This window comes from Phodopus roborovskii, unplaced genomic scaffold (assembly GCF_943737965.1).
Source record: "Phodopus roborovskii unplaced genomic scaffold, PHOROB, whole genome shotgun sequence".
NCBI lineage: Eukaryota > Metazoa > Chordata > Mammalia > Rodentia > Cricetidae > Phodopus > Phodopus roborovskii.
This window is the reverse complement of record NW_026126418.1, coordinates 72,789,140-72,812,212: the sequence shown is the minus strand read 5'-3', so window position 1 is coordinate 72,812,212 and position 23,073 is coordinate 72,789,140. Positions and strand designations below refer to the sequence as shown.

The following is a 23,073-nucleotide window of genomic DNA, read 5'->3' as shown; positions in this document are numbered from 1 at the left end:
ATTACCTCCGAAGGCTGCTCGGGCGGATTAAACGCTTTAAAAAGTGTTGCTGGTGGGAGGGACGACTAAGAAGCCCCCACTGGGATGGCTCACATCCCTCCTCCCGCGGTCGGGACAGCTCTAGGCCAGCTTTCGGGGACCGCATCGACGGGGACCCGGAATGGGCGGGTGCCGTGGGATGTGCAGGAGCCCGGCTGCGGAGTCGGAGACTCGAGCACGAGACCCCGGAGCTGGAGACAAGCGGGCCACGCGCACACTTGCCCGGGGACCTGGATCCCCGGAGTCCCGCAAGGGGCACTTGGTCTCCTCCCAGCCCTTTTCTCGGGGATGATCTCCGACTTAAGCGAGTCCCGATAGGAAGTTTGCACCGGGCGCGGCAGGACGCGCGGGCTCCTCGGGGAGCCCGTGGCTGTCGTCGCGCCTGCTGCTGCTGACTAGTCCCCGCCACCCGCGGCCAGGCTGGAGCGGGAGTCACTTTTGGAGTCGGCGGGGCGCGCACGCGCGCGCCCGGAAGCCGCGGGGAGCAATAAAAGGCCCTAAGAGTCCGAGAGGGAGAAGACGCGGAGACTGAGGCGGGAGGAGGAGGGCGGAGGGAGGAGCGCGCGGGAGGCGCGGGAGCGGACGCGGGGACGGCGCGGCGCGGGCGGCTCTCGGAGGCTCGCGCCCGCGCTCCCCGCGATCACAGGCGCTCACACGCAGCCTTGCAGGCGGCTGCCGCTCTTGGGCCGCCTCTGGTCCCCTGCACCGAGGGGGCCTCCCGCGCGCGCAGCACACCCGGTGCACCTCGTGCCTCCCTTGCGTTCGGCCGCGCCCCGCGCCTCCGCGGGTCCTGCGGGAAGATGGTCCACGAGCGGTGGAAGACCGTGGGCGGCGCGTCCCAACTTGAGGACCGACCGCGCGACAAACCTCAGGTACTCACGGGCGCGGGGACGGGTGCGGGGGCTGGAGTTTGGGAGCTTATGCCGGGCTGGGGGAACACCTGCTCTCCTCCCTCAGCGGAGACTTGAACTCGGGGCTCCCTGCAGAAGGCACTCGCTGCAGCCAGTCCCCACCCCCATCGGAGACCCCCGTGCTCGCTCATGCAGAGGAAAGAGAGGACCTATAGTTGGTTGTGGACCAGCCCTTCAGTTGGGGACAGCTGACAGACAGATGATCTGTGTGCTGAGTCCCATTCGCCCACAGCCACAATGGGCATCCTCCCCACTTGCAAGTCTTCAACCTGTGCCAGGCTCCTCGCACATCCTTCCGGGCTTCAAGATCAGGACCTGCCCCCCCCCAGCCGCTCCTTCCCTCTCCCTCCCATCTCCCTCTTTACCCAGATGCTCAAACCCAATAGGGGACAAGAAAATATTTATCTCCTATGAGAAGCCTGGGCACTGCGCTTCTCCCACTTTAAGACCAGGAGAGCAAGACTCAGAGATGTCCAGCTCCCGCCTGAGGCCATGCAGGGCCTGCAGGGATTTGAACCCCGGTCTGCCTGGTCCTCTCTCCCTACTGCATCTGCAGGGACAGTAAAGTACCCCAGCTCCGAGGGTGCCCCAGGGCTGTGCACTGCACCAGCTGGGACAGAGCAGGGAGGAGCTACCAAGGGCTGGGCAGAGGGGTGGCCGCAGGACTGCCCCAGGCTTAGCCATCAAGGGACTGGGATAGACAGGCATGTTGAGGAGGCCATTCGCCAAGGAGAACAGATAATGGGGCTACCCGTTTTAAATTTTAAATTTCTCCCAGACAGATGTCACTGGGGAAGGAACAGTGAGCGTTTGCCACCAGAGAAGGAGGGGGTGGCCAAGGCCCGCCCCTCACTCTTTAAAAACTGCAACCTGCTTTTCTTTCTGGAGCCACACTTGTCTGTCAGGGGGACCGGCTGAGTGCAGTTTGCAAAGCCCTGATGCTACCTCACTTTCTCTCGTCAGTAGCTCTTCACAAGTATACATTCCCACATCACAGGCAAGGATCAGAAAGGCTGAGGAATATGCCGAAGCCACATAGCACTTGGGCCAGAGAGTGAGAACTCTATTGTCCTTCTAGCCACAGTCCCTTTGGTTGCCATCTTGGGCACTCTGTTCCCCTCCTTACCTGCCCCTGTCTTCCCTGTATGCCACCCTGCCCAGTGCCAGGGCCCTTCCTGCTGAGATCTTAAAGAAGCTGTGGTAACTTCAGGAATTGTCCCTAAGGCTGTCCCAGCTGGGTTCAGTCTTCCTTCCTTTAGTGGCTTACTGGTCCTGACTGCTTGCCTTTTCCCTCCCTGGGCTATAGTCCACTTCTAGAGCTTTTCTCTGTTTTGATTGGCACTATCAGGGATACCCTACCTGTTCTTCACAGGACTGGAATGAGGCTGCCTCTTCTGGGAGGCCTCCCTGGATACCTGGGGCAGGGCTCTTAGTCCAGACAGTTTTGTTTTAAAGTATGCCCCTAGCTCTAGATCCCTTCTCTCCTCTGAGTTCCCTTAGGTCTCCCCTGCCCAGATTGTATTCCTTCCCAGAAGCCCAGGTCAGTTACTGAGGTTACCTGCTTGGTGCTTGGCCAGGTGGAACATGGGAGAGGAGGGTGGGAGCTTCTGGGGGAGTCTACTACAAAATGGGACTTCAAGGTGTACTGGGCAGGGTGTGGCCTGGGGACCAGCTTCCAGCTGCCCCAGGCAGAGCTCAGCCGTCTATGCTGGCTATGGAGATATTGGATACCCATTTCGTCATCGAATAGTGACCCAGTATGCACCAGGGTGGGTCTTGTGCCCACTGTATGCTTAGCCCAGAGGTCAGGACCTACGAGGAATGCAGAGAGAGTAGGGAGTGGAAAGAGGCTGGGCCTCGCTCTCTTTGGGGGACTTCTCCTTCCATCTTAGTTTTATCTTTGTTTCTGATTCATGCTGAGTTGCTGTTTCTCGCTGTTGCTTCTGTGAAATGGGACCAACTGTCGTGTTCTTCCTCGCCTCCCCTATAACATGGTGAGCTAACAAGGGAGTCACCGCTCAAAGTGCTGTGTGCCCACAGAAAGGCTGGTTCTCCCAGCACCCTGTCCCTTATCGCAGGGCGGGATACATGCGTGCCGAGACTGCACCCCAGCATCAGACCAGGCATAGCTCACTTCTTGTTCACACCATCATAGGAGGCTGGCAGATATGATAGAGGAGGACCCCTGGGACCAAACCAGCGGCCCGAACAAGTGAGGCAAAGGTGAGGGGAGAGAGCCTGTGTCCTTCCCTGAAACCACTGCTCTCCAGAGCTCAGTCACTTGGACAGTGGCTCCAGCCCTTCCTCACGTCTAGGCATGGCCACTCCTGGGGACCTCCTTAGATCTATCTGCCCTGCCTGGCTCTGTCCCCGAATTGTCTCTGCATTGGGTGAATGACCTTGACCAAGTGACTAACTCCAGCTTCATTAGGGTGTCTTCCTGTCCCTGCACAGCAAGGGTCTTGTATGCCTTGGGGCAGGAAGACACTGAAGTGATATTTGCCAGGTGTTCAAATAGTACTCTGGAACTTCACACCAGCTTCCAGTCCTGGAATGTCTGAAAGATGTCACCGTGAGCTGTCTCCTCGGAGGGAGTGGTGGCTTCTTGCCGAGAGAACCCAGTGGTTCCCCAGCAATTAACCTCCCAGTCATAACCTCCCAACCCTGTGTTTCAGTTATTTCAAAACTTCTAGAAACATTCCAGAAAGCAAGCAAGCTATTCTGTTTGGGAAGTCTTTCCTGAGGTCTAACCTTAGTCCTTGCTGTATTTAATTTATTCATATGGCTATTTACGGAGATCCTACATCATACCAGGAGATTCAGCCAACACCTCAGGAAACATGGAGTCCTATGGGGCAAACACACAAGTCAGGAACTGCCACAGGTCATGGTGGGTGCCATACAAGAAAGATTTCCTTCTCATTTACTAGAGTTGAGAAGTCACCACATCAGATTGGGGTGGGGGAGGACCACTGGAGGCCCCCATTCAGCAGTCTTTTGAGTCAGCATGGCCTGCCTGAGGCTCCCAGGCCCGGCAGAGGTGGGCAGGGAGAGTCACATAGAGCTGCTGATGACATTTGGCTGCCAGGGACCTGGGTATATGTGGCCCTAGGGAGGGAACAGCAGACACCAAGTGTGTACACTTGGGCTGGTCATGGCTAAACTGCCAGTGTCTGGGGCCTGGAAGGTTATAAGGACCCAGTGTTTTGTCTTCTCTTTGTTCAGGCCAGGGGTGACACTCAATGACTCTGGGGCAGGTGATAGAAATGTGGCCAGCTTTGGGGCTCAGAGCTAAGGCTCAAGTGAGCCATGTGGAGGAGGCCAGTATATGGGGGCCCTTCACAGACACCCAGGAAAGCGAGAGCCAAGCCGAGAATTCCCTAGGGAGTGAAAATGTCCTGAGCCTCTAGAAGGGATGGTGCGGGCGGTTCCCACATCATCTCTGTCACCTTGGGTACCTTCAGCAGCTGCCCCTAGGACCTTCCAGAAAGCCAGAGCATCCCAGTTCTCCCATGCAAAGTCAGCAACACTGGTCCACCCTAAGCGTAGCCACAGCCTCTGGCTGAGGCGCCTAGGCTGGGGAGACACCATGGCTGTCCCATAACACCCTGCCTCCCTGGCCCACATGAGACCTCTTCATTCAGCTGGTGGCCACGATGAGGCTCTCTGTCTAGGACCATGGAACCGAGCCACCAGGGAAAGAAGAGGAGGGGATAGGTGCCATATGCAGGGATGGAGTTCCCAGGGCCCCTTGGTACTATAGACACTCAAGTTGTTCTTAAAGACTGGCGACTCCAAAAAGTATATTGGACAAATGTCACCTTCCCATAGAGGTATTCTGGGAGGCGTCTGCTTCCCTCCCAAGGCAAGCCCCACTTAGCCTTCCATTGGACAAGCACTTAATTTCTTTTTAATTTTTATTTACTTTGTGTTGTGGGCAGCAGGGTTACACGTACTACAGTGCATAGAGAGGGCAAAAGACAACTTGGGAGCTGGTTCTCTCCTCCTATACATTAGTTCCAAGGATTGAACCCAGGCTGTCAGGCTCTCCAGCAAGCACCTTTACCTGCCAACCATCTCAAGGCCCAGCCACTGACTCCTATTGCAGGGATCGTAGACATCCCTTTAGCTGGGGACATGCAGCCTTCAACCCCGTCTCCTGACTTAGGCTTCTGCTTCCTTCTAGGCTCTATGACCTGTCCTTGGGAGGCTCTGTGCTGCCCTCCACCCCACCTTGTATGGGAGGATTGGGGTGCACTGTGTTCTACCTGACCAAAGACTGATTAATAAGCTCCAGCCTGAGGCACAGCGCTCGCCGCCTGGCCCGGGCCCCCTTATTATCTTGGGCGATTTCTCTGCGAGGCACGTAAGCCGCAGCCTATAAAAACGAGCAGCTCTTCATCTTTGGAGTTGATCTCTAAAGACTAATTCTCCTCCAAGAGCAGCCTGCTCCATCACTGAGCTCCCATGCCACACTGGTTCCAAGGGACCCTGCAACCCCCTCTTCCTCTGCCCCCTCTGTCCCCACTCCCCTGGGAAGACTGTGCCCAATCCATCAGGATGAAGTCCTGGAGACCCAAGCTGCCTGGGGACCTCAATGCCACACAATCAGAGGACAGGGCTTGGAAGTGCTCAGGTGTGACAGGCACCCAGTTACCAACAGCTTTGTCCCTGAAGCTCCAGCCTTGCTTAAGCAAGGAAGGAATGTTGGGGGACATTCAACCCACAGCCACCAAGCCCCAAGTTGTCTCTAACATTCTTCCCCCACCCCCCCCCGTGCCACTTCGGGATTGTGTCTTTGCTCACTGAGCCTCAGTTTCCACATCTGCACAATGAGTTCAGCTGCAGCCTTCACAGCAGGGGCTGCTTTCAGGCTTCAGAGGTATGGACATGGTACATGGCTGCTGGCCTGCCTGGGGTGGGGGGCTTGGTGCAGCCTGGGGTTACCTCCATTCTGTGTGTATCATCATGAAGGGGAGGTAGCCACATCTCAGAACCTCAGGCTCAGGCTCTGCCTGGAGGGCCTGAGGCTCTGTGGAGCCCGGTGTCCCAGCTTGCCCCAAAGGCATGGCCTGGCCCACCCACTTTCTCTGCCTCTGTATATCCATCCACTTCACAGGTCAGAACTTAGCTGTGCCAGGTGGTCAGACTGTGTGGGTGGGGCCGAGGTCCAGGCAGGTGTCCTTCCCATGTCTTACCAGTTCCCAGATCCTCAGCCTTTGTCAGAGCTCCAAAGGGATTGTGTCCCCAGAGAGGTTGAGAATCAAGTCATGGACACAAATGCCCCTGGAAGGGACACAGGGTCTGAGCCTGCACTGATGTGTCTTTTGGAGAGTCCCTGAGCCTGGCTCATGGGACTTCCTAAAAGTGATGAAATGGGTGACTGAATCGAAAGCGATAAAATCTGTCCTGAGCAACGCTGGGGGAGAGAAGGAACAGTCAAGGAGGGCTTCCTGGAGAAGGCAGTCCTTTGCCCTCAGCCCCTGCTACTCTCCTGCCAAGAGACTCGGGAGCTATCTGTGGTCTTGGGATTTGTGGGAGAGAAGCAGTTGGCATCTTAGTAAACACAATGGGTATTTTCTACATGGCAGGAAAGCAAGCTAGCAGTTAGCTACACCATAAGATCTTACCGTGTATGAGAAAGGGAAGGTGTCCTCCCAATGCAGAGGACACACAGAAATAACGCTCTGGGTGGAAGATAAAAACCACCTCCAGATGCTCTGAGCACATTGATCATGAGATAATAAAAGCCACTAATATTTATTGCAGAAGTGTAACGTGCTAGGCACAGCTCCAGGGGCTTTAATATACTAACTCATTTAAAGAGGCATCTCAAATTCAGAAGTTGAGAATGTAGGGGCAGTGTGTGTGTGAGAGAGTTGAGATTTGGTTACAGGAGGTGCCTAGCCACTGCCCCCCCAAAGGCGGGAGCTTAGGGTCAAATCAGAACTCTGTTTCTAATTGGCTGAGTGATTCTGGGCAGGCATCTTGTCCTCTCTGGGCTTTAGTTTTTCCCACATATAAATGCTCAGGGGCTACAAGTGACTTGGTAGAATGAGTGGGTCCCAAGACATTGTCAACACACAGTCATGGCCCCATTTTAAGTGACACTCTGGCTTTGGCTTCAGTTGTTCTCGGGCCACTTTTAGGACATCTTGGTTCACCAGCCCTCTGCAGCTTCCTTCGGGGTGGGGGTGGGGTGGAGGGGTGGGGGGGGTGAAGGGTGGTGATGGTGGTGGTGGTGTTTCTCTTTCCTCCCAGACTCCTGAGCCTCTCTGCAGTCACAGGCACAGGCTGGCCTCTAATGCTTGTCTTCCTTTCTCCTCTCTGTCTGTCTGTCTCCTGGGCTGACCTACAGCGACCAAGCTGCAGCTACGTGCTGTGCACGGTGCTCCTGTCCCTTGCAGTGCTGCTGGCCGTGGCTGTCACTGGTGCGGTTCTCTTCCTGAACCATGCCCATGTGCCAGGCACACCCCCTCCACCCATTGTCAGCACAGGGTCTGCAGGGGCCAACAGTGCCCTGGTCACCGTGGAGAGGGCCGACAGCTCCCACCTCAGCCTTCTCATCGACCCTCGCTGCCCTGACCTCACGGACAGCTTTACTCGTCTGGAGGGTGTGCAGGCCTCCATGCTGCGGGCACTGAGTGACCATCAGGCCCAAGCAAGGCTGGATGGTGCCCCCGAGCTGCTGGATGCACTGGCTGACCAGGTGCCCCGGCTGCTGGCCCGGGCCTCTGAGCTGCAAGCTGAATGTGCTGGACTGCGCAAGGGACACAGCATGCTGGACCAGGGCCTCAGCACCCTGCAGAGTGAACAGGGCCGCCTAGTCCAGGTAAGGGCCCTCTGGCGGAGGGTGTCTCCATTTGAGGGGTGGGGTCACTGGGCCGGTGCTCCAACTTGGGCCTTGTACTTTCCAGTTGTGGAGGGCTGTGTTCTCACATACATGAACAACATCCCAACCCAGCTTTTCTCCCACAGTTTCCTGGTAGCCCTGTAGCCTTGCAGACCCAGTGCTAGAGGGCCTCCCAGGCCCCCTGAGAGACTGAATTGCAAGCAAGTTTGCTATTACCCCGATCCCCCATCATTAGTTGCAAACTAAGGTAAGGAGGGTGCAGCTTATTCTCAGGTTGTCTTATGACAGCTCACTGTCCATGGGAGCTGTCACTGCTCTGTTCTGAGCTGCCCACAAGTTTCCAGGGATGCAGGGCCATTGAGGGGAACCTAGCCAGGCCTCCCATCTCCTCCCTCCCCACCCCTACCGGGTACCCAGCCAGGTTCCTGCAAAGGTCAAGTGGAGTTGGGGGTCAGGTTTTGGCTTTGGCTCTGTCACAAAGCCCTCTGATCTCCTTGGAGGAGGAAGGACTCAGAACTGCCTTGTTTACCTCTGCTGTTTTTAGAACAAAAATTTGAGGCTTGGAGAGTGGTGCTGGTGTGTCCTCGGTACCCTGCCCAGCTCCCAGCTCTGTGCTACTTCACCCCTCTGACTCAGCCCTACCCCACTAGCCATCCCTGCCATTTCTATACTCTCCTTATTTGGACACCCAAGGTGACCAGGCATTTGGTCATCCAGAGCTCATGAGCAGTCGCCTCTTCCCTCCCCTTGAAGGCTGCAGCTGGAGAAATTATAGCCCTTGTCACTCTGTCTGGGTGACTGACAGGGTGATGGGTCCCCTGGGTTGGGGGACAAACAGCCAGCTTCCTGCTGCCCCTCCCCCGGGCCCATCAGCAGAGCAGGAGATTGCCAGGACCTGGGTGACAGGAACCCCACTCTGCCGTCCCTGAACTCAGCCCTGGTGAGCTCAGGCTGGCTACAAATAGCCCTCTGAGCTGGAATGCCCCCCATGAAAGGCAAGATGGATAGTGTCCCCAGTCTCCAGTGCTGCAACTCACCTGGTACAGGGCCATCTGAGATGTTTTCTGTCCTTGGGGATCATTCAGAGACAACCAGCCATGTTCCCTCAGCCATCTTGCAGCACCTTCTCGAAACCCCTGATTCTGTTCCCAAAGCCACAATTTTCAGAGGTCTGTTGCTCAGGGGCCCAGCTAAAGCTAGCATTTCTTCCTGTTCACTTGAGGATACCATGTGGGGTCCATCTTAGCTTCGGCCACTAGGTAGGTTCTTCCCACTGTAAAATGGGGTACCAGGCCAAGCCCGAGGGAATGCTGGTGTTGCTGACTGCACAGGGCTCAGCAGGCTTCTAGCATGTAGAGACACCCACTATCTGTTCCATCCCTCCATCCATAGGCTGTTTAGACTGAACCTCCATTGAAGACCCTTTGTGAGTGCGATGGTCCACTTCCCTGGGGGCGGGGCCTTTGTTGCCCCACTCTGCAGAGGGGCACATTGAGGCTCAGTGGTGAGGAGCCTGATAGAAGCTTGGTCACTGTTGAGCTTCGCTGCAAGCAGCTGCCCTGATTTCACGGCCTCTGGTCGCCGCCAGCTCTTCTCATGATGGTTCGTGCGGCTCAGCGAGCAGGGACTGACTCCCTATTAATTCGGGGCAGGTTTATATGTTTCAGTGGTAATCATTTGCTAGTTTAAACCGAGGTCTCCTCTGCCTGCCAGGGAGTGGGAGGGGCCGTGCCTGAGCTGCTGAATGTCATGCCCATGGCCACTCAAAAGGATGGTCTGTGCAGTGGGGTTTCCTGAGGGGTCTGTGCCACCCCCTCACCAAGGGCTGCCTGTGTCCCCACAGGGGCTCCATGGAGCCTGACCAGAGGTCACTGTGGTAAGGCAGCAGGCTTCCCCTGCTCACTGCAGTGTTCCGGGAGATCACTGAATCTCCTGCTCAGCAGAGGGGAAACCAACAAGGCCGAGAGCTTCACTGGGCCCAGCCTTTGGACAAGCCGAGAATCATATTTTGTAAACTGCTGGCTGGGTGTATTTCTTTCTCTTTCTCCGATGGGCTATTATCTGGCGAGTGGCAGGTTCGGCGAGCAAGACCTAGCTTACTTTGTGCCGCCAGCTGTCCACTGTCTCCCACTCCACTGGGTCCCATAGCTCTCTGAAGCCCAGGGTGAGGATGCAGGGAACCCCCACCCCCTGCATCCAGCCAGCACAGTAAGAGGTTCCTGGGGGAATCGATGTTGCTCTATTGAGCTCCTACCCATGGACAGTGATGGAGGGGGAAATGGGAGGAGTATGTGTTACCTCAAATGGCCGGAGCGTCCCCGAGAACATTTGGTAGTGACAGTCCACCCCAGAAAGACAGGCCCTCCTCCTGGTCTGCAGACAGGGCAGAGAGGGTGTCACACAACTGATGTGGCACAGGACACTGGAGCCCAACCTCCTCAGGGAGCACCAGGGCCTGGCCCCCACCCCCACCTGGGTTGGTCCCTCCCCCTGCCACCTATCCGCAGGAGGAGGCAGCATGAATCCTGATTCTCAAATGTCTTCCTCCTCTGAGGCTTCAGGTTCCCTTTGGGAACGTGGAGGTAATGGTCTCAAGTCCTGGCTCTTTGCAGCACGAGAGGGCCCTGTGAGGTGATGGGTATCAGGCATCTGTGGAGATTCCCTGCAAGTGGGGAGTGGCGAAGGGAGCAGAGGGTATCCTTGTTTGGGACCCATTTTGAACCCAGTGACTAGTGCCCAGGCTCTATGCCCTTCCCAAGACTCAGGCCCATTCCTCCAAGTGCAGGGAACCATCCCCACCTTAGCCTCCTCATGTGGGGGCTTTAGAAGAAATAATGGTTATGATGCACCACAGCCAGGAAGGTAAATCGAGGAAGACCTCACTGGGGCCGATGCCACACTGGTGCTGTGTGTGTGGTCACAGGTCCCCACAGCAGCTAGGCTGGGGAGGTGACAATAACTCATTTCCCCCTAATAACCGAGGCTTGCTGGGGTGTTCCGTGTGGCTCAGTGGGTAGTGCTTGCCTGTGAAGCCCCAGGCTGGGTTCCCAGCACTGCATATACTGGGTGTGTAATTGTCTGGGTGTTAATATAGACATATACTGGTCTGTAATCTCCATTCTGGGGAGGTGGGGGCCGGAGCATCAGAGGTTCAAAGCCAGCCTGACCCACAGGAGGATGAGCTCAGGCTGATGTCTGCTGCTGCCTTTTCCTGCATTGGGTGCATAGCAGTGGCCAGGCTTCACCCAGAGTGCCCTCTGAACCCTTTAGAGCTCTACTGACCCCTCCAACTGCCATGAACATGACCCTGAGGCCAGGGCAAGCGGGGGGGGGGGTGAGGCAGGGTGAGGGGAGAGAGAAGGATTCCCTGGCAGGGGGCTCCCCAGGTCTGTGTCCCCTCTAATGTCTTCCGTGCTCTGCAGCTTCTTTCTGAGAGCCAAGGCCACATGGCTCACCTGGTGAACTCTGTCAGTGATGTTCTGGAGGCTCTGCAGAGGGAGCGGGGCCTGGGCCGGCCCCGTGTCAAGGCTGACCTTCAAAGGGCCCCTTCCAGAGGAGCGCGGCCCCGGGGATGCGCTAATGGTAAGTGAAACACACTTGCTTTCTCTGGGGGGCTCTGGTGCCCACTTCCAGGGAGAAAGTTGTAGTGAGGGTTGTCTGCCATCCTCTACCACCTTGACTCTGATAGACAATGACATGCTGCTGCTATAGAAAACAGACTTCCTGTGGGCCAGGTGACTCAGAGCCTGACCTGGTGAGCCATGAGCCCATTTTCCAGATGAGGAAAGCAAGGCCCCAGGGATTTACTCGGGACTGAGGGCCTGTGCTCTTTGCAAGCACAAGGTGGACAGACTTTTCCAAGAGAGCCGGGGACCTCTTTGGAGGGAAGAGATGATAGAACATAATGTCTGGGCCACCGTCACCCTGATCTGGGTCCCCTGTCACAGGCTCTCGGCCCCGGGACTGCCTGGATGTTCTCTTGAGTGGACAGCAGGATGATGGTGTCTACTCAGTCTTCCCCACCCACTACCCGGCTGGCTTCCAGGTCTACTGTGACATGCGCACTGATGGCGGAGGCTGGACGGTGAGTGTGTACATTTGTCTGCAGAGGCAGCCCACCCAGCATGCTCTGCCTGCCTAACTCCAACTCCTCCCATTCCCTGTAGACACCAGGTGAGTCTGCCCTCAGGGAGCAGAAACCAGATAAGAGGCACCATTGCTCCTGAGCCCTAAGCACCCATGCCTTGGTTCTCAGGGTGTACTGTGGAGTGGGGTGTGGCCTTAGGATAGAGGTGCTAGGGACCTGACCCTCTTGTGGACTGAGTAACACTTCTTTATCTATCCAGGGTAGGTACATGTTGGGGAGGAAGGGAGGGACTCTGAGCCCTATTCCTCCCTATGTCTGCGTGATTGGACAGTGGAAGATTGGGATCCTACCAGGCTGCAGGGATGGTGTAGCCAGCCACAGGTACCCTGAGGTTCCTCTGAGCTGGGGAAGCTGGGGCATCCCGAAAGCCTGTTGTCTGCAGAGTACTGGGCAAGAAACAGACTCGGGCTCAGCAAACGCTCTGATGTCTGCAGGAGCCATTCATTGTAGGGGAAATATGACAAAAAGGAGCAGGGGTGGCTTTGTCTCAATAGCTGGGCTGTTCTCACTGAGACCTGAATGTCACAAAATGCTCGCATATTCTTCAGTACTCCTCAAAGGACATTAACCCAGGCAGCAGGCAGGGACATCCGTGCACTGTGACTTGCTGTCCTGGCCGAGAGCGAGGGTACTTCAGGAATCCCTTCCCCACACCTGAGGGCTCTGACCCTGTAATGAGCCTCCCAGGCTTCTTCGAACCATTACCACTGTGTGCAAATTTAAAAATGCAAATCCCACAGCTTTAGTCCCAGCACTTATGAGGCAGAGGCAGAGGGATCTCTGAGTTTGAGGCCAGCCTGGTCTACAGAGCTAGGTCAGGACAGTAGGGGACACAGAGAAACCCTGTCTCAAGAACAAAACAGCCAATCAACAACAAGAAAATAGCTTCTAGATGTCAGAGCCATATAAACCAAAAATAAATAAATAAAGTGCAAATTCCTTCTTCCTTTATGCAGAATGAAGTGCTGTGCTTGACCCAAGGAAGCCTTGCTCTGTTGGCTTGGTTCCCTTGAACACCTACATGCACTGGGGGCCTCGGAAGTGTAGCAACGGGGAGACCCCTGCCCTGTCTGGTCAAGGGGCTGAGCATGTGCAGTCATTCAGTCTGGAAGTGTCCTGGGTTAGGCTCTTAAAGTACCAGGAGGGTGGGAGGGGTTTTGAGCACAGGCAGTGAGGAGCAGGTGACATCCGGAGGTCACAGAGTCCGCTGGGGTGTGTGGCACCCGAGGAGACCAGTCAGAGACAGGCACTGGGGAACACGGTGGGGTGGGGAAGAAGGAAATGAAGCTTCCGCAGAGGCCTGACTGTGATCTTGGGCAGAGCAGGGACACTCATTCTCAAGTGTCTGCTGTTACAGGTGGAGTTCAGTCAACAGGGTTGTGATGTAGTCCTCTGCTGAGGCCTATAAGTAATACTTGGGCTCTGGTATTCATCAATGGGTCTGGCAACAATGTGGCTTTTGCTGTGTGATCTTATGTAAGTTACTTAAGTTCTCTGAGACCTGATTCTTCACAAGATTGTTATTTATTAATTTATTTTGCTTTTTAAAGGCAGGGTCTCTCTGTGTAACCCTGTCTGTCCTGGACTGGCTTTGGAGACCAGGCTAACCTTAAACTCACAGAGATCTGCCTGCCTCTGCCTCCCAAGTGCTGGCATTAAAGGTGTGAGCCACTCGCACCTGGCTTCATTTTTCATTTTAACTCTGTGCACTTGTGTATATTCATGTACAGGTGCCCTTGGAAGAGGGTGTCAGATACCCTGAAGTTAGCACCGGTGTGGGTGCTGGGTGGGATTTGAACTCAGTCCCTTGGTAAGACTGGTTCAGGTTCTTAACCACTGAGCCATGTCTCTGGCCATAGCATTAGAACTTTTAAAGTCAAGCACCAGAAAGTGGCTGATAACAGGACAAGGAATGTGTGGGGCGAGCAGGAGATGAGACACCAGGTCAGGTCAGGGCTCCAGGCCTGGCTGGGGTTGGCCTGATATGAGCTCGTTCCAGGCAGCTGCCACTGGATGTGAGACATTGTGGCTTCGAAGCTGCCCAGCCAATCACCCAGAGTCCCCTCCCTGATGAGGCGGGGGTCATATTGTGACTCTGGGAACCAGGGTTTAACAGTTTTAGTCAGGCTCTGACTGTCTGTCAAGGAGACACTAAGTCGGCAAAGTGCTTGCCCCACAAGTGTGATAGTGCTCAAGCCTGCAGCCCAGCTCTGGGGAGGTTGACACAGGAGGGTCCCTGCAGCCTGCTGCTCAGCCAGTCTAGCTAATCACTGAAAGAAGACACCAGAGGTCACCCTGAAGCCTCCACAATCACAGCCACATATACACACACATGCGCGCACACATACATAAACACAGCCTTTGTTTGTGTTTTGTTTTTGTTTGTTTTGTTTTGTTTAGAGACAGGACAGCCCTGGCTCTGTAGGCCAAGCTGGCCTTGAACTCAGAGATCTACCTACCTCTGCCTCCTAAGTGCTGGGACTAAAGGTGTGTGCTGCCACGCCTGGCTCATGCAGTTTTGTTTTGTTTTAAAAGGAAATTGCAAAGTCCGCTTCTGTGCTTCTTGGGGGTAGTTAGAGTTCGGGTTCAGGATGAGCTGGGGGCCATGGGCCCAACCCTGGGGGGTGACACAGGCCACCATGGTAACCCAGATGGTTCATAACACTCACACAGGCTGCTTCCACTGCTTACCCAAGACCCTTGGCACTGACTACTTTTGGACGTCCAAGGGGGGCATTCAACACCAGATAGAGTTACAAAGAGAGGAGTAGGGAGTGTGTCAGGAGAGCCCTTGGGACTTGTAGGGCAGGGCAGCGTGAGTCAGTTCTGAAAGGGGTCAGTGTCCCCAGCAGAGGGGAGAGGGAGGTGTGGGGGGGGCAGAGTGAGCGAGGAAGGAGCTAAGCAGACTGCAATTAGGAACCAGTCTGAGTGCAACCAGGGTCCCCGGAGACCCTGAAGATGGACATATCTCTAAACTTGTCTTCAGGCTCTAGGGGAGAGCCTTTAAATGTACCGGATCCGTGTCTGGGGTTAAAAGCTCTTTTGTTTTTCTAACTGCAAAGAGGCTGAATTATGGCCTCTGCCTCTGGGATCCCAAGGCAGGCAGAATGGCCAGGGGGCCCCTGCCAGGCCCAGAAATCAGAATTAAGGGTGAGGATGGGCTTGTGCCTGGCTGAGGCTCTGCTGTGGCCTCGAGTCTGTCTTCCATTCAGGCTGATTTGAATTCAATCTCATGGGAAGTCAGTCAGGGTTTGGGTCTGGTAATGCCTTCGGCCTTGGCTTCAGGGATGATTAGCAGGGGTGGGTGGGGAATGGTGCCTGGTTTGGACCAGATTCCTTGAAGCCTGAATGGGGGGCTCTGCAGGAGACACCGGAGTGGTCTGCAAAGTGCTTGTGTGGCTGGTAAACGTTCATATCCATTTGGCTTCCGTCAGAAGCAATCTTTCCCCAGATGCCTGCGGGCACCTGTCAGGATCAACCCCCTGCCACACAGAATCTCCTGGACACTCAATTGTTGTTTGGGAAGGTGCTGGCCTCTCAGGCCATCCATCCTCATTAGATTCCCCATCAAAACTGCCCAGCTTCGGGCACCAACACTGCATGGTCATTCCCAGCAGACTAGACGCTGCACCGGGCCCCAAGCCCCTGAGTGGACTCGGCAGTCACAGCCTGACCTCTGGAGACTGCAGTGGAAAGGATAGAGCTCAGTCTAAGAGGTACATTGCTGTCTGAATACCACTTCTTACCTGGCATTGCCCTATGCCCTTTCTACCCCTCAAAGGCTGGCAGGGTAGCCTGGAGATGGTAAGAAGTTTGCCTCTGCTACCCAGCCAGCCTGGCCAGGGAAACTCCAGGCCTCCTGAGGCAAGTCGGTGCAATTAATTGCTACTGAACAATTAATTGAGCACCAGCCACGGGGAGCCAGCTGGGACTGAGGCAGAGTAGCTCTCAGCTGGGCAGGCAGATGGACAAAGGAGCCAGCTTGTGTCAAGGCTTGAGAGTCACTGGAGAGGCCCTGATCTTAGTCTAGCAACCTGGTGATGGGGGACAAAATGGGGCTCAGTGGGAGCCACAAGGCTTGCTGGAGGTCTAAGGCAGCTTCATATCACTGACATACCTGATATAAGAGGGTCCGAGTCAGAGGACAGTTGGTACACGTGGGTGATGGGCCCACGGGGTTTGCGCTCAAGTGAGTTCTCAGTGTCACGGGGTTTCCACAGGGAGGGTGACCCTGACAGGCAAGGAGAAGGGATGCAGTGAGGGCGAAGTAAAGGGACCCTAAGTCCTTGCTTTTGGGAGTGGGGGTGACACATGGGAACAACGCCCCTTGGGGCTCTTTGAGGTAGGAGAGACCTCAGCACAGGCGGATAGATGGTGATTCAAGATGGCCTTTAGGCTCACTTGGTCCCTGACCATGACTAAGCCATGCTCACTACAGGGGTGGAGAGGAATGGGATAGAATGCCAATGACACTGCTAACCCTGATACTCCCCTACCCCAGAAAACGAGGAAGGGCAGCCATGGATGATCTTGTGACCCAGATCGGAGACCTTCCTCACTGGGCCCAGACTGCCATGTACTCTGGGAAGCTTCTTGATTACCCTGGTTAATTCTACACCCCTTGCCTGTGCCTATCACAGGCTATCGCCTATCCCCATGTTTCCTACCTCAGTCTTAGGACAGGAACTGTGTTCTCTAATGATCACCTGGGCTTGGGCACAGCACCTACACTGTCCCCACACCCTAACACTTCTTATAGGAATGTCTCTCCCCTCCCTGGGCAGGGAAGAAAATCCTGCCATTGCTAAAGCCTTCCCTTTGTGTAATCATGGGTGGGTCCCACATCTCCAGCAGGGACTCAGGACACACACACATACCTCACCCCACCTGACTACTGCACAGACAGACAGACAGACAGACACACACACACACACACACACACACACACACCACCTGACTGTTGCACACACACACCACCTGACTGTTGCACACACACACCACCTGACTGTTGCACACACACACACCACCCCCTGGCAGTTGCACACACACACACCACCCCCTGGCAGTTGCACACACACACACTACCTGACTGTTGCACACACACACACACACCACCTGACTGTTGCACACACACACACCACCCCCTGGCAGTTGCACACACACACACCACCCCCTGGCAGTTGCACACACACACACTACCTGACTGTTGCACACACACACACACACCACCTGACTGTTGCACACACACACACCACCCCCTGGCAGTTGCACACACACACACACACACACACCACCCCCTGGCAGTTGCACACACACACACACACACCACCCCCTGACAGTTGCACACACACACACCACCCCCTGGCAGTTGCACACACACACACACCCCACCCCACCCGGTGGTTGCACACTGATACCTGCTCCGCATCTGGCGTTTTCCCACTGAGCGAGTGGGGTCAGGGGTTCAGCTGTGCCTCTAATTGGCTCCATACAAGAGGAAGCCCCCCTTCCCCACACCCTCTTCTCTCCTTCATAGGCTGTGGGGCAGGAGGAAAGCCATGCCCTCCCTGTAGAACTTCAAAGGAGCCTGGCAGGCAGTGAGTGCAGAGAGAGATGAAACGCTGCAGGGACCCTGTGTGGGGAGGCCAGGCTGCCAGACTAGCGGGGGAGACTATGGCCAGCCCTCCTCCCCTCAGGACAGCCAGTGACCTGCTGTGGCATCAGTGGGCCACAAAAATGTCCCTGTGCCGCTGAGCAGAGCCCACCCACCTTCATCATGGCTGGAGAATGGTCCACACTCTTCCTGTTCTCCTGATCTGCTAGCTACCTCCACCTGGAGCAGGACAATTTCCTCAACTCGGGTGTCCATCAGGTAGTGCACAGTGTCCATGGGACACCACACGTGAAACACTCAGCACAGAAGTTGATAAATGGCAGCTCAGAGCAGTGTTTTGCCAAAGTCGGCAGGCATTGGCTGCCAAGCCTGGGAAACGTGGCAAGGTGCCAAACCCGGGGGTACCATTTCCAGTCACAAACAAGGAGTGGGCTGTTTCCTTCTGGACACAGCAGCTGGTTTTGGAGGGGCAGCTGTCAGACCTACTGTGTGCCATCAGCTGGTTTGGGGCAACTGCCAGACCTATTGTGGGCCACCAGCTCATGGGGTGGGCAGTTGTCAGACCTACTGTATGTCACAAGGTTGTTTGGGGCAACTGCCAGACCTGTGTGCCATCAACTGGTTTGGAGCAACTGCCAGACCTACTGTGTGCCATCAACTGGTTTTGGAGGGGCAGCTGTCAGACCCACTGTGTGCCATCACCTCATGCTGACTTTGGTTCATCTTCAGGAGCAAGAAAGGGGCTCAAAGAGGTGGAAACATGGCTTAGAAATGTTTCAGGACTTGTCCCAAGTCAGGAAGCCCCAGCAAGATGGCAGAACATTCCTTGGGGTCAGGGCACATTTGGGGATACCTCCAAGTTCTTTGTTCTTGAAAAGTAGGAGTTGAGCTTTTTTGCTAGGCATTAGTGGCACATGCCTTTAGTCCCAGCACTTGGCAGGGCAGGCAGACCTCTGTGAATTTGAGGCCAGTCTGGTCTACAGAGCTAGTTCTAGGACAGGCCCCAAAAAAGCAATACAGAGATGCCCTGTCCCGGGGAGGGGGGGGGAAGAATTGAGCTTTTTTTCTGGCTCCTCTTCCCAGAATCATCTACTGGGCAGGCCTGGGAGGCTGGTTGAGGCCTCTGCCTGTCCCCAGGTCAGCAAGTCCCTTAGACTAGAAAAATCAAAAGTGCCCCCTCCTGGGGATGTTCTAAGGTTTAGGGACCACTGCTGCCCCAGGGTCATGGCCTGTGGGCAAGCATCCCTCCCCTCTGATTCTCAGTGCCTCAGTTTCTTCGAGCAGTCCAGTGTACCTCCAGGGACAGCAGCCTCTCTGAGCACCCCAGTTTCCACAGAGGGGTTCCCAATTGCTCAGAGCACCCTTGAGCCATGAGTGAATGCAATGTACTAGTACTGTGTGTATGTGTGTGTGGTGCATGTGTGTGAGAGTGTAGTATGTATGGTGAGTGTGTGTGTGAGTGTGATATGTGCAGTATGTAGTGTGTGCGTGTAGTGTGTATGTATAGTGTGTGTATAGTGTGTGTAGTGTGTATGTGTAGTGTGTATGTGTGTAGTGTGTGTATGGTACATGCGTGTGTGTGTGTGCACGTAGTGTGTGTGGAAGGTGTAGGGTGTGTGTGTGGTACATGTGTGTGTGTGTGTGGTATGTGTGGTGTCTGTGTGTGTCTGTGTGTGTGTGTGTATTGTGTGTGTGGTGCATGTGTGTGTGTGGTATGTGTGGTGTATGTGTGTGTCTGTGTGTGTGTGTGTGTGTAGTGTGGTGGAGGGTGTGGGGGGTGTGTATGGTGCATGTGTGTGTGTGAGAGAGTGTAGTATGTGTGGTATGTGCAGTGTGTGTTTGTGTGTAGTGTGTGTGTAGTGTGTGGGTATGTGTGTGTGTGTGGTACATATGTGTGTGTGTAGTGTGTGTGGAGGGTGTGTGGAGGGTGTGGGGTGTGTGTGTGTAGTGTGTGTGGTGTTTGTGGTGTGTGTATGTGTGTAGTGTGTGTGTGTGTGGTATGTGGTGTGAGTGTGTGGTGTTTAGTTTTGAGACAAAGTCTCATGTAGCCCACCTGACTTCAAAGCTGCTATGTAGCCAAGGATGACCTTGAACTTCTGGTCTTCTTGCCTCCAGCTCCCAAGTTTTGGAATTTTTGGAGCTCTTTCCCCAACCAGGTGCTGAGGATGGAACCCAGGACTTGTGCATGCTAGGCAAGCATTCTATCAATTGAGCTGCACCCCTGATTCTTCACATAAACTTTGGAGTCTGGGCAGTCAGAGTCTCCATCTAATAGACGAGGAATCTGAGGTACAGGCCTAAGAGGCTGGACACAGCTGTGCCATGTCCGCAGCCTGTGTGTGCCTGCCTCTCGAGACTACTAGCTCTCTGAGTGCTATGTTCATCCGTGTACATCAGCACACAACGGGCTCAGTGGTAGCTATGATTCTGGGTGAGAAGCGGAGACTTGGGAAGTGACACTGTGAGTTAAGTCTCTAGTACTGTGGCCCCTGGGTGCCACCCTAGAGTGCTCCCTGGAACTAAGAGACGGTTGGACTCACAGGTATGCAGACTGAGCCTCTCCTGCACCAGGCCACAGACAGCTCCACAGGGAATTCCCTGCCATCTCTAGTCTCTAACCACACTCCAAAGGTCACCCACACTCTCCAGTTTTGGTCTTGCCAACTGCTAGATGGGTGCCCACACCCACATGACTGGTATGAGGCCTGCTTGATCTGCTCCGTCCTCAGTATTACTGCAGACATGGGGTAGGCCAGCTGGCTTACTCTTTAGTGGGACTCCAGCAGGCCCAGACTTGTGGAGAGGGAGGCTGAGGAGGCACCAGTGTCCATGTGGTCCTCTGGCTCTGCAGATGCTCACGGACAATCAACTGCATCAAGTGCAGTTGCTGATTTTCCTTTCAAGTTGCCCAGCACCGTCTGCAGGACCATGTGGACCACAGGCTTCCTTGGCAGAGCCCCTGGGTGGTACTTCCAAGCTGTGCTGGTGGCGGCAGGAGGCCGGGTTTTAAGAATCCGAACCAAGAAAACACGCGCTGTCTGCCTTCCCACACATGGCACCTGCCCAGGAGGCCTCGGCGTCGGTGAGTGTTTCTCTGTTGCCTTCCAGCCGGAAGCCAAGTGAAGCCCAGGAGCTGGGCCAACACCCACTGCAGGCCCAGAGTTGATCAATAACTACTTTGCTTCTGGCCTTGGCTTCCTCAGCCTTTGTCTACCTGGGAAGCCTGGGGCTGAAGGAGGGGATGTGGACACTCCAGGCCTGTGGCTGGCATCCTCCTGCCCAGCTGATCCTTGCTGTCTAATTAAAGCCTTCATCCTGTTGTTGTTACTAAAATCCAGCTGATTTTCAGAACTCTAATAAAGCCACAGCTGCAGTTTGTCCTGGGCCCCAGAGTCTGGTGAAACACTCCATGTGCCCAGCATCCTGGTATTGTGGCTAACGGGAGCCACAAGCACCTCTCAGGATTTGTCAGGCCACATACTGTGCTGCAGTAGGTGTCAGTGTGAGTTCAGGGACACCCAGTCATTCGATATTTGACCTGTGGCTAGCATAGCCCTCGGCAGAACCCAGGAACTTGATGGCAGTGGTTCTTAAACTGTGGGCCTGGATTCATTGGCAGGTGGCGAAATCAATTTCCTGGGTTGTGATCAACGGTGCTTTTTTAAATCGAATAGAGTGGAACAGAAGAGGACACAGTAGGAAATGGTGCAGCCTACTTATCCCCCACACTGCAGCCTCCGTTTCCAGTGTCAACTATGCATCTGGCCACAGGGGTGGCAAGTGGACTTCTCTGAGACCTGGTCCAAAGATTTCAAAGTCCCATCTCCAAAGCCATGGCAAGGGGTGTGTAGTGGCCCCTCAGGGGTGGGCAGGGGTGTGTAGTGGCCCCTCAAGTGGGTCATAGTGTGTCTCAGTCCAACTGCAATGGCCATGTTGGCAAATGTTAGCGTTTCTCTGTATATGTGCCCATGTGTACATGTGTGTGCAAGTGGAGAACAATGTTTGATGCTGTTCTTCGGGCTATGTGCACTTGTTTTGTTTTGTTTGAAGCAGGGTCTCACCATGTGGCTGTGGCTGGCCTCAAACTCAAAGATACCTTCTTGCCTCTACCTCTGTTTATATACTTTTTTTTTTTTTTAATTTGAGACCTAGTCATCAAACTTGCCAAGTAGGAAAGATCAGCTATCCAGGCCCAGGGACCCACTGTCTGTCTCCCCAGTGTGAGACACTTGGCTTGGCTTTGTATGTGTGAGCACACATGCAAGTGCTCAGTGCATTCACATGGGTGTGTGGGTGGGTATGCACACCAGCGCTTGTGATGCAGAAGCCAGAGGAGGACATTGAATGTCTTCTTCTATTGCTCCCCGCATTATTGCCTCAGGACAGGATCTCTCACTGAACTGGAAGCTCATTTTCCAAGTCAGGCTGGTCACTAAGCTCCTGGGGTCCACCTGTCTCTGTCCTCCAATGCAGCAACTAAAGGTGCATATAGCTATGCCCAGTTTTCTACATGGGTGTTAGGGCTTTGAACTCAGGTCCTATGCTTACAAGGTGGTTTCTTCGGGGCCAAATCTAACAAGAATTAATAGCTATTCTTAATTTTGCTGTTTCTTTGCTGGGTAGATAAGAAGCAAGAGACCCTGGTGGGCCCGGGGTGTGTGTGTGTGTGTCTGCCCCAGGTGATCATTCAGGTGAGGTTCACGGATCTGTGGGGAAGTGGGGGGAGACAGTGCAGTGGCTACTCTCTGAGAGCAGTGGGGGGACAGTGGATGCTTTACCACTGTCCCAGACAGAACTCATCTGTGCTGGAGGAGGGATTTGGTGAACAGCAGGTGCCGTGGAGGGAAGTGATGGGCTCAGCACCATCTGGTCTGATGGTCTGGACGATCTTTACTGTACCCTTTAGGGTTAGGAGAAGGCAGAATCAGGCCAAGTTCTAGGAACTATAGCTTGGGACTGTGGGGCCCTTGCAGTGGACTGGGCCCTGCCCACAGCTCTGAGCTCTTTGGGGATGGGTTGCAGAACTGGGGGCTCTATCCAGAAACTTCAGTCGTCCCTCAGCCCTGAGCTGAGCCTGGCTGCCTGAGGGAGGCGCTGTTTGCTCTCTGACAGCCCTCTCCACACCAGGCCTCCCTGTTTGGTCTCCACTAGGGTTTCATTCCCTGTGTGTGGATGGGGTGCTGGAAGCCTGGCACCCCACTTTCCATTTCACATTAGGCAAGGCACTAGAAGGGTGTTCTTTGGAGGCCCTGGGATGCAGAGCTTTCTGTGAGGGATAAAGAGGATAGACACAGCTGAACTAGTAACAGGCCAGTGTTGGGACCAGGGCTCTGTCCCCCTTGCCGCCCCAGGAAGCTGCATTTCTCTGTGCAGACCTTTTTTCTCTGGTCTGTGCCCTGTGTGTGGTGGTGGAGAGTTCCCTGCACACCAGCCCTTCTGTGTTTTCCTGCCCCAAAGTCACTGCGGGTAGAGTCTGGACCTTGTGTGTCTTAGACTGGCTGGGATGGTA

At 54.9% G+C, this 23,073-nt stretch overlaps 1 protein-coding gene across 1 annotated transcript in view; it reads left to right on the top strand.

Annotated features, from left to right (window-relative positions):
• Positions 1–423: 423 nt before the first annotated feature.
• The window catches only part of Fibcd1 (fibrinogen C domain containing 1), a 30,013-nt gene continuing 7,363 nt past the window's right edge, over positions 424–23,073 (top strand). Inside the window, exons 1-4 of the mRNA XM_051185138.1 lie at positions 424–911; positions 7,309–7,782; positions 11,226–11,385; positions 11,751–11,887. Coding sequence (XP_051041095.1) covers positions 840–911; positions 7,309–7,782; positions 11,226–11,385; positions 11,751–11,887 — 843 coding nt within the window. The 5' untranslated portion in view covers positions 424–839. The remainder of the gene's footprint in view (positions 912–7,308; positions 7,783–11,225; positions 11,386–11,750; positions 11,888–23,073) is intronic.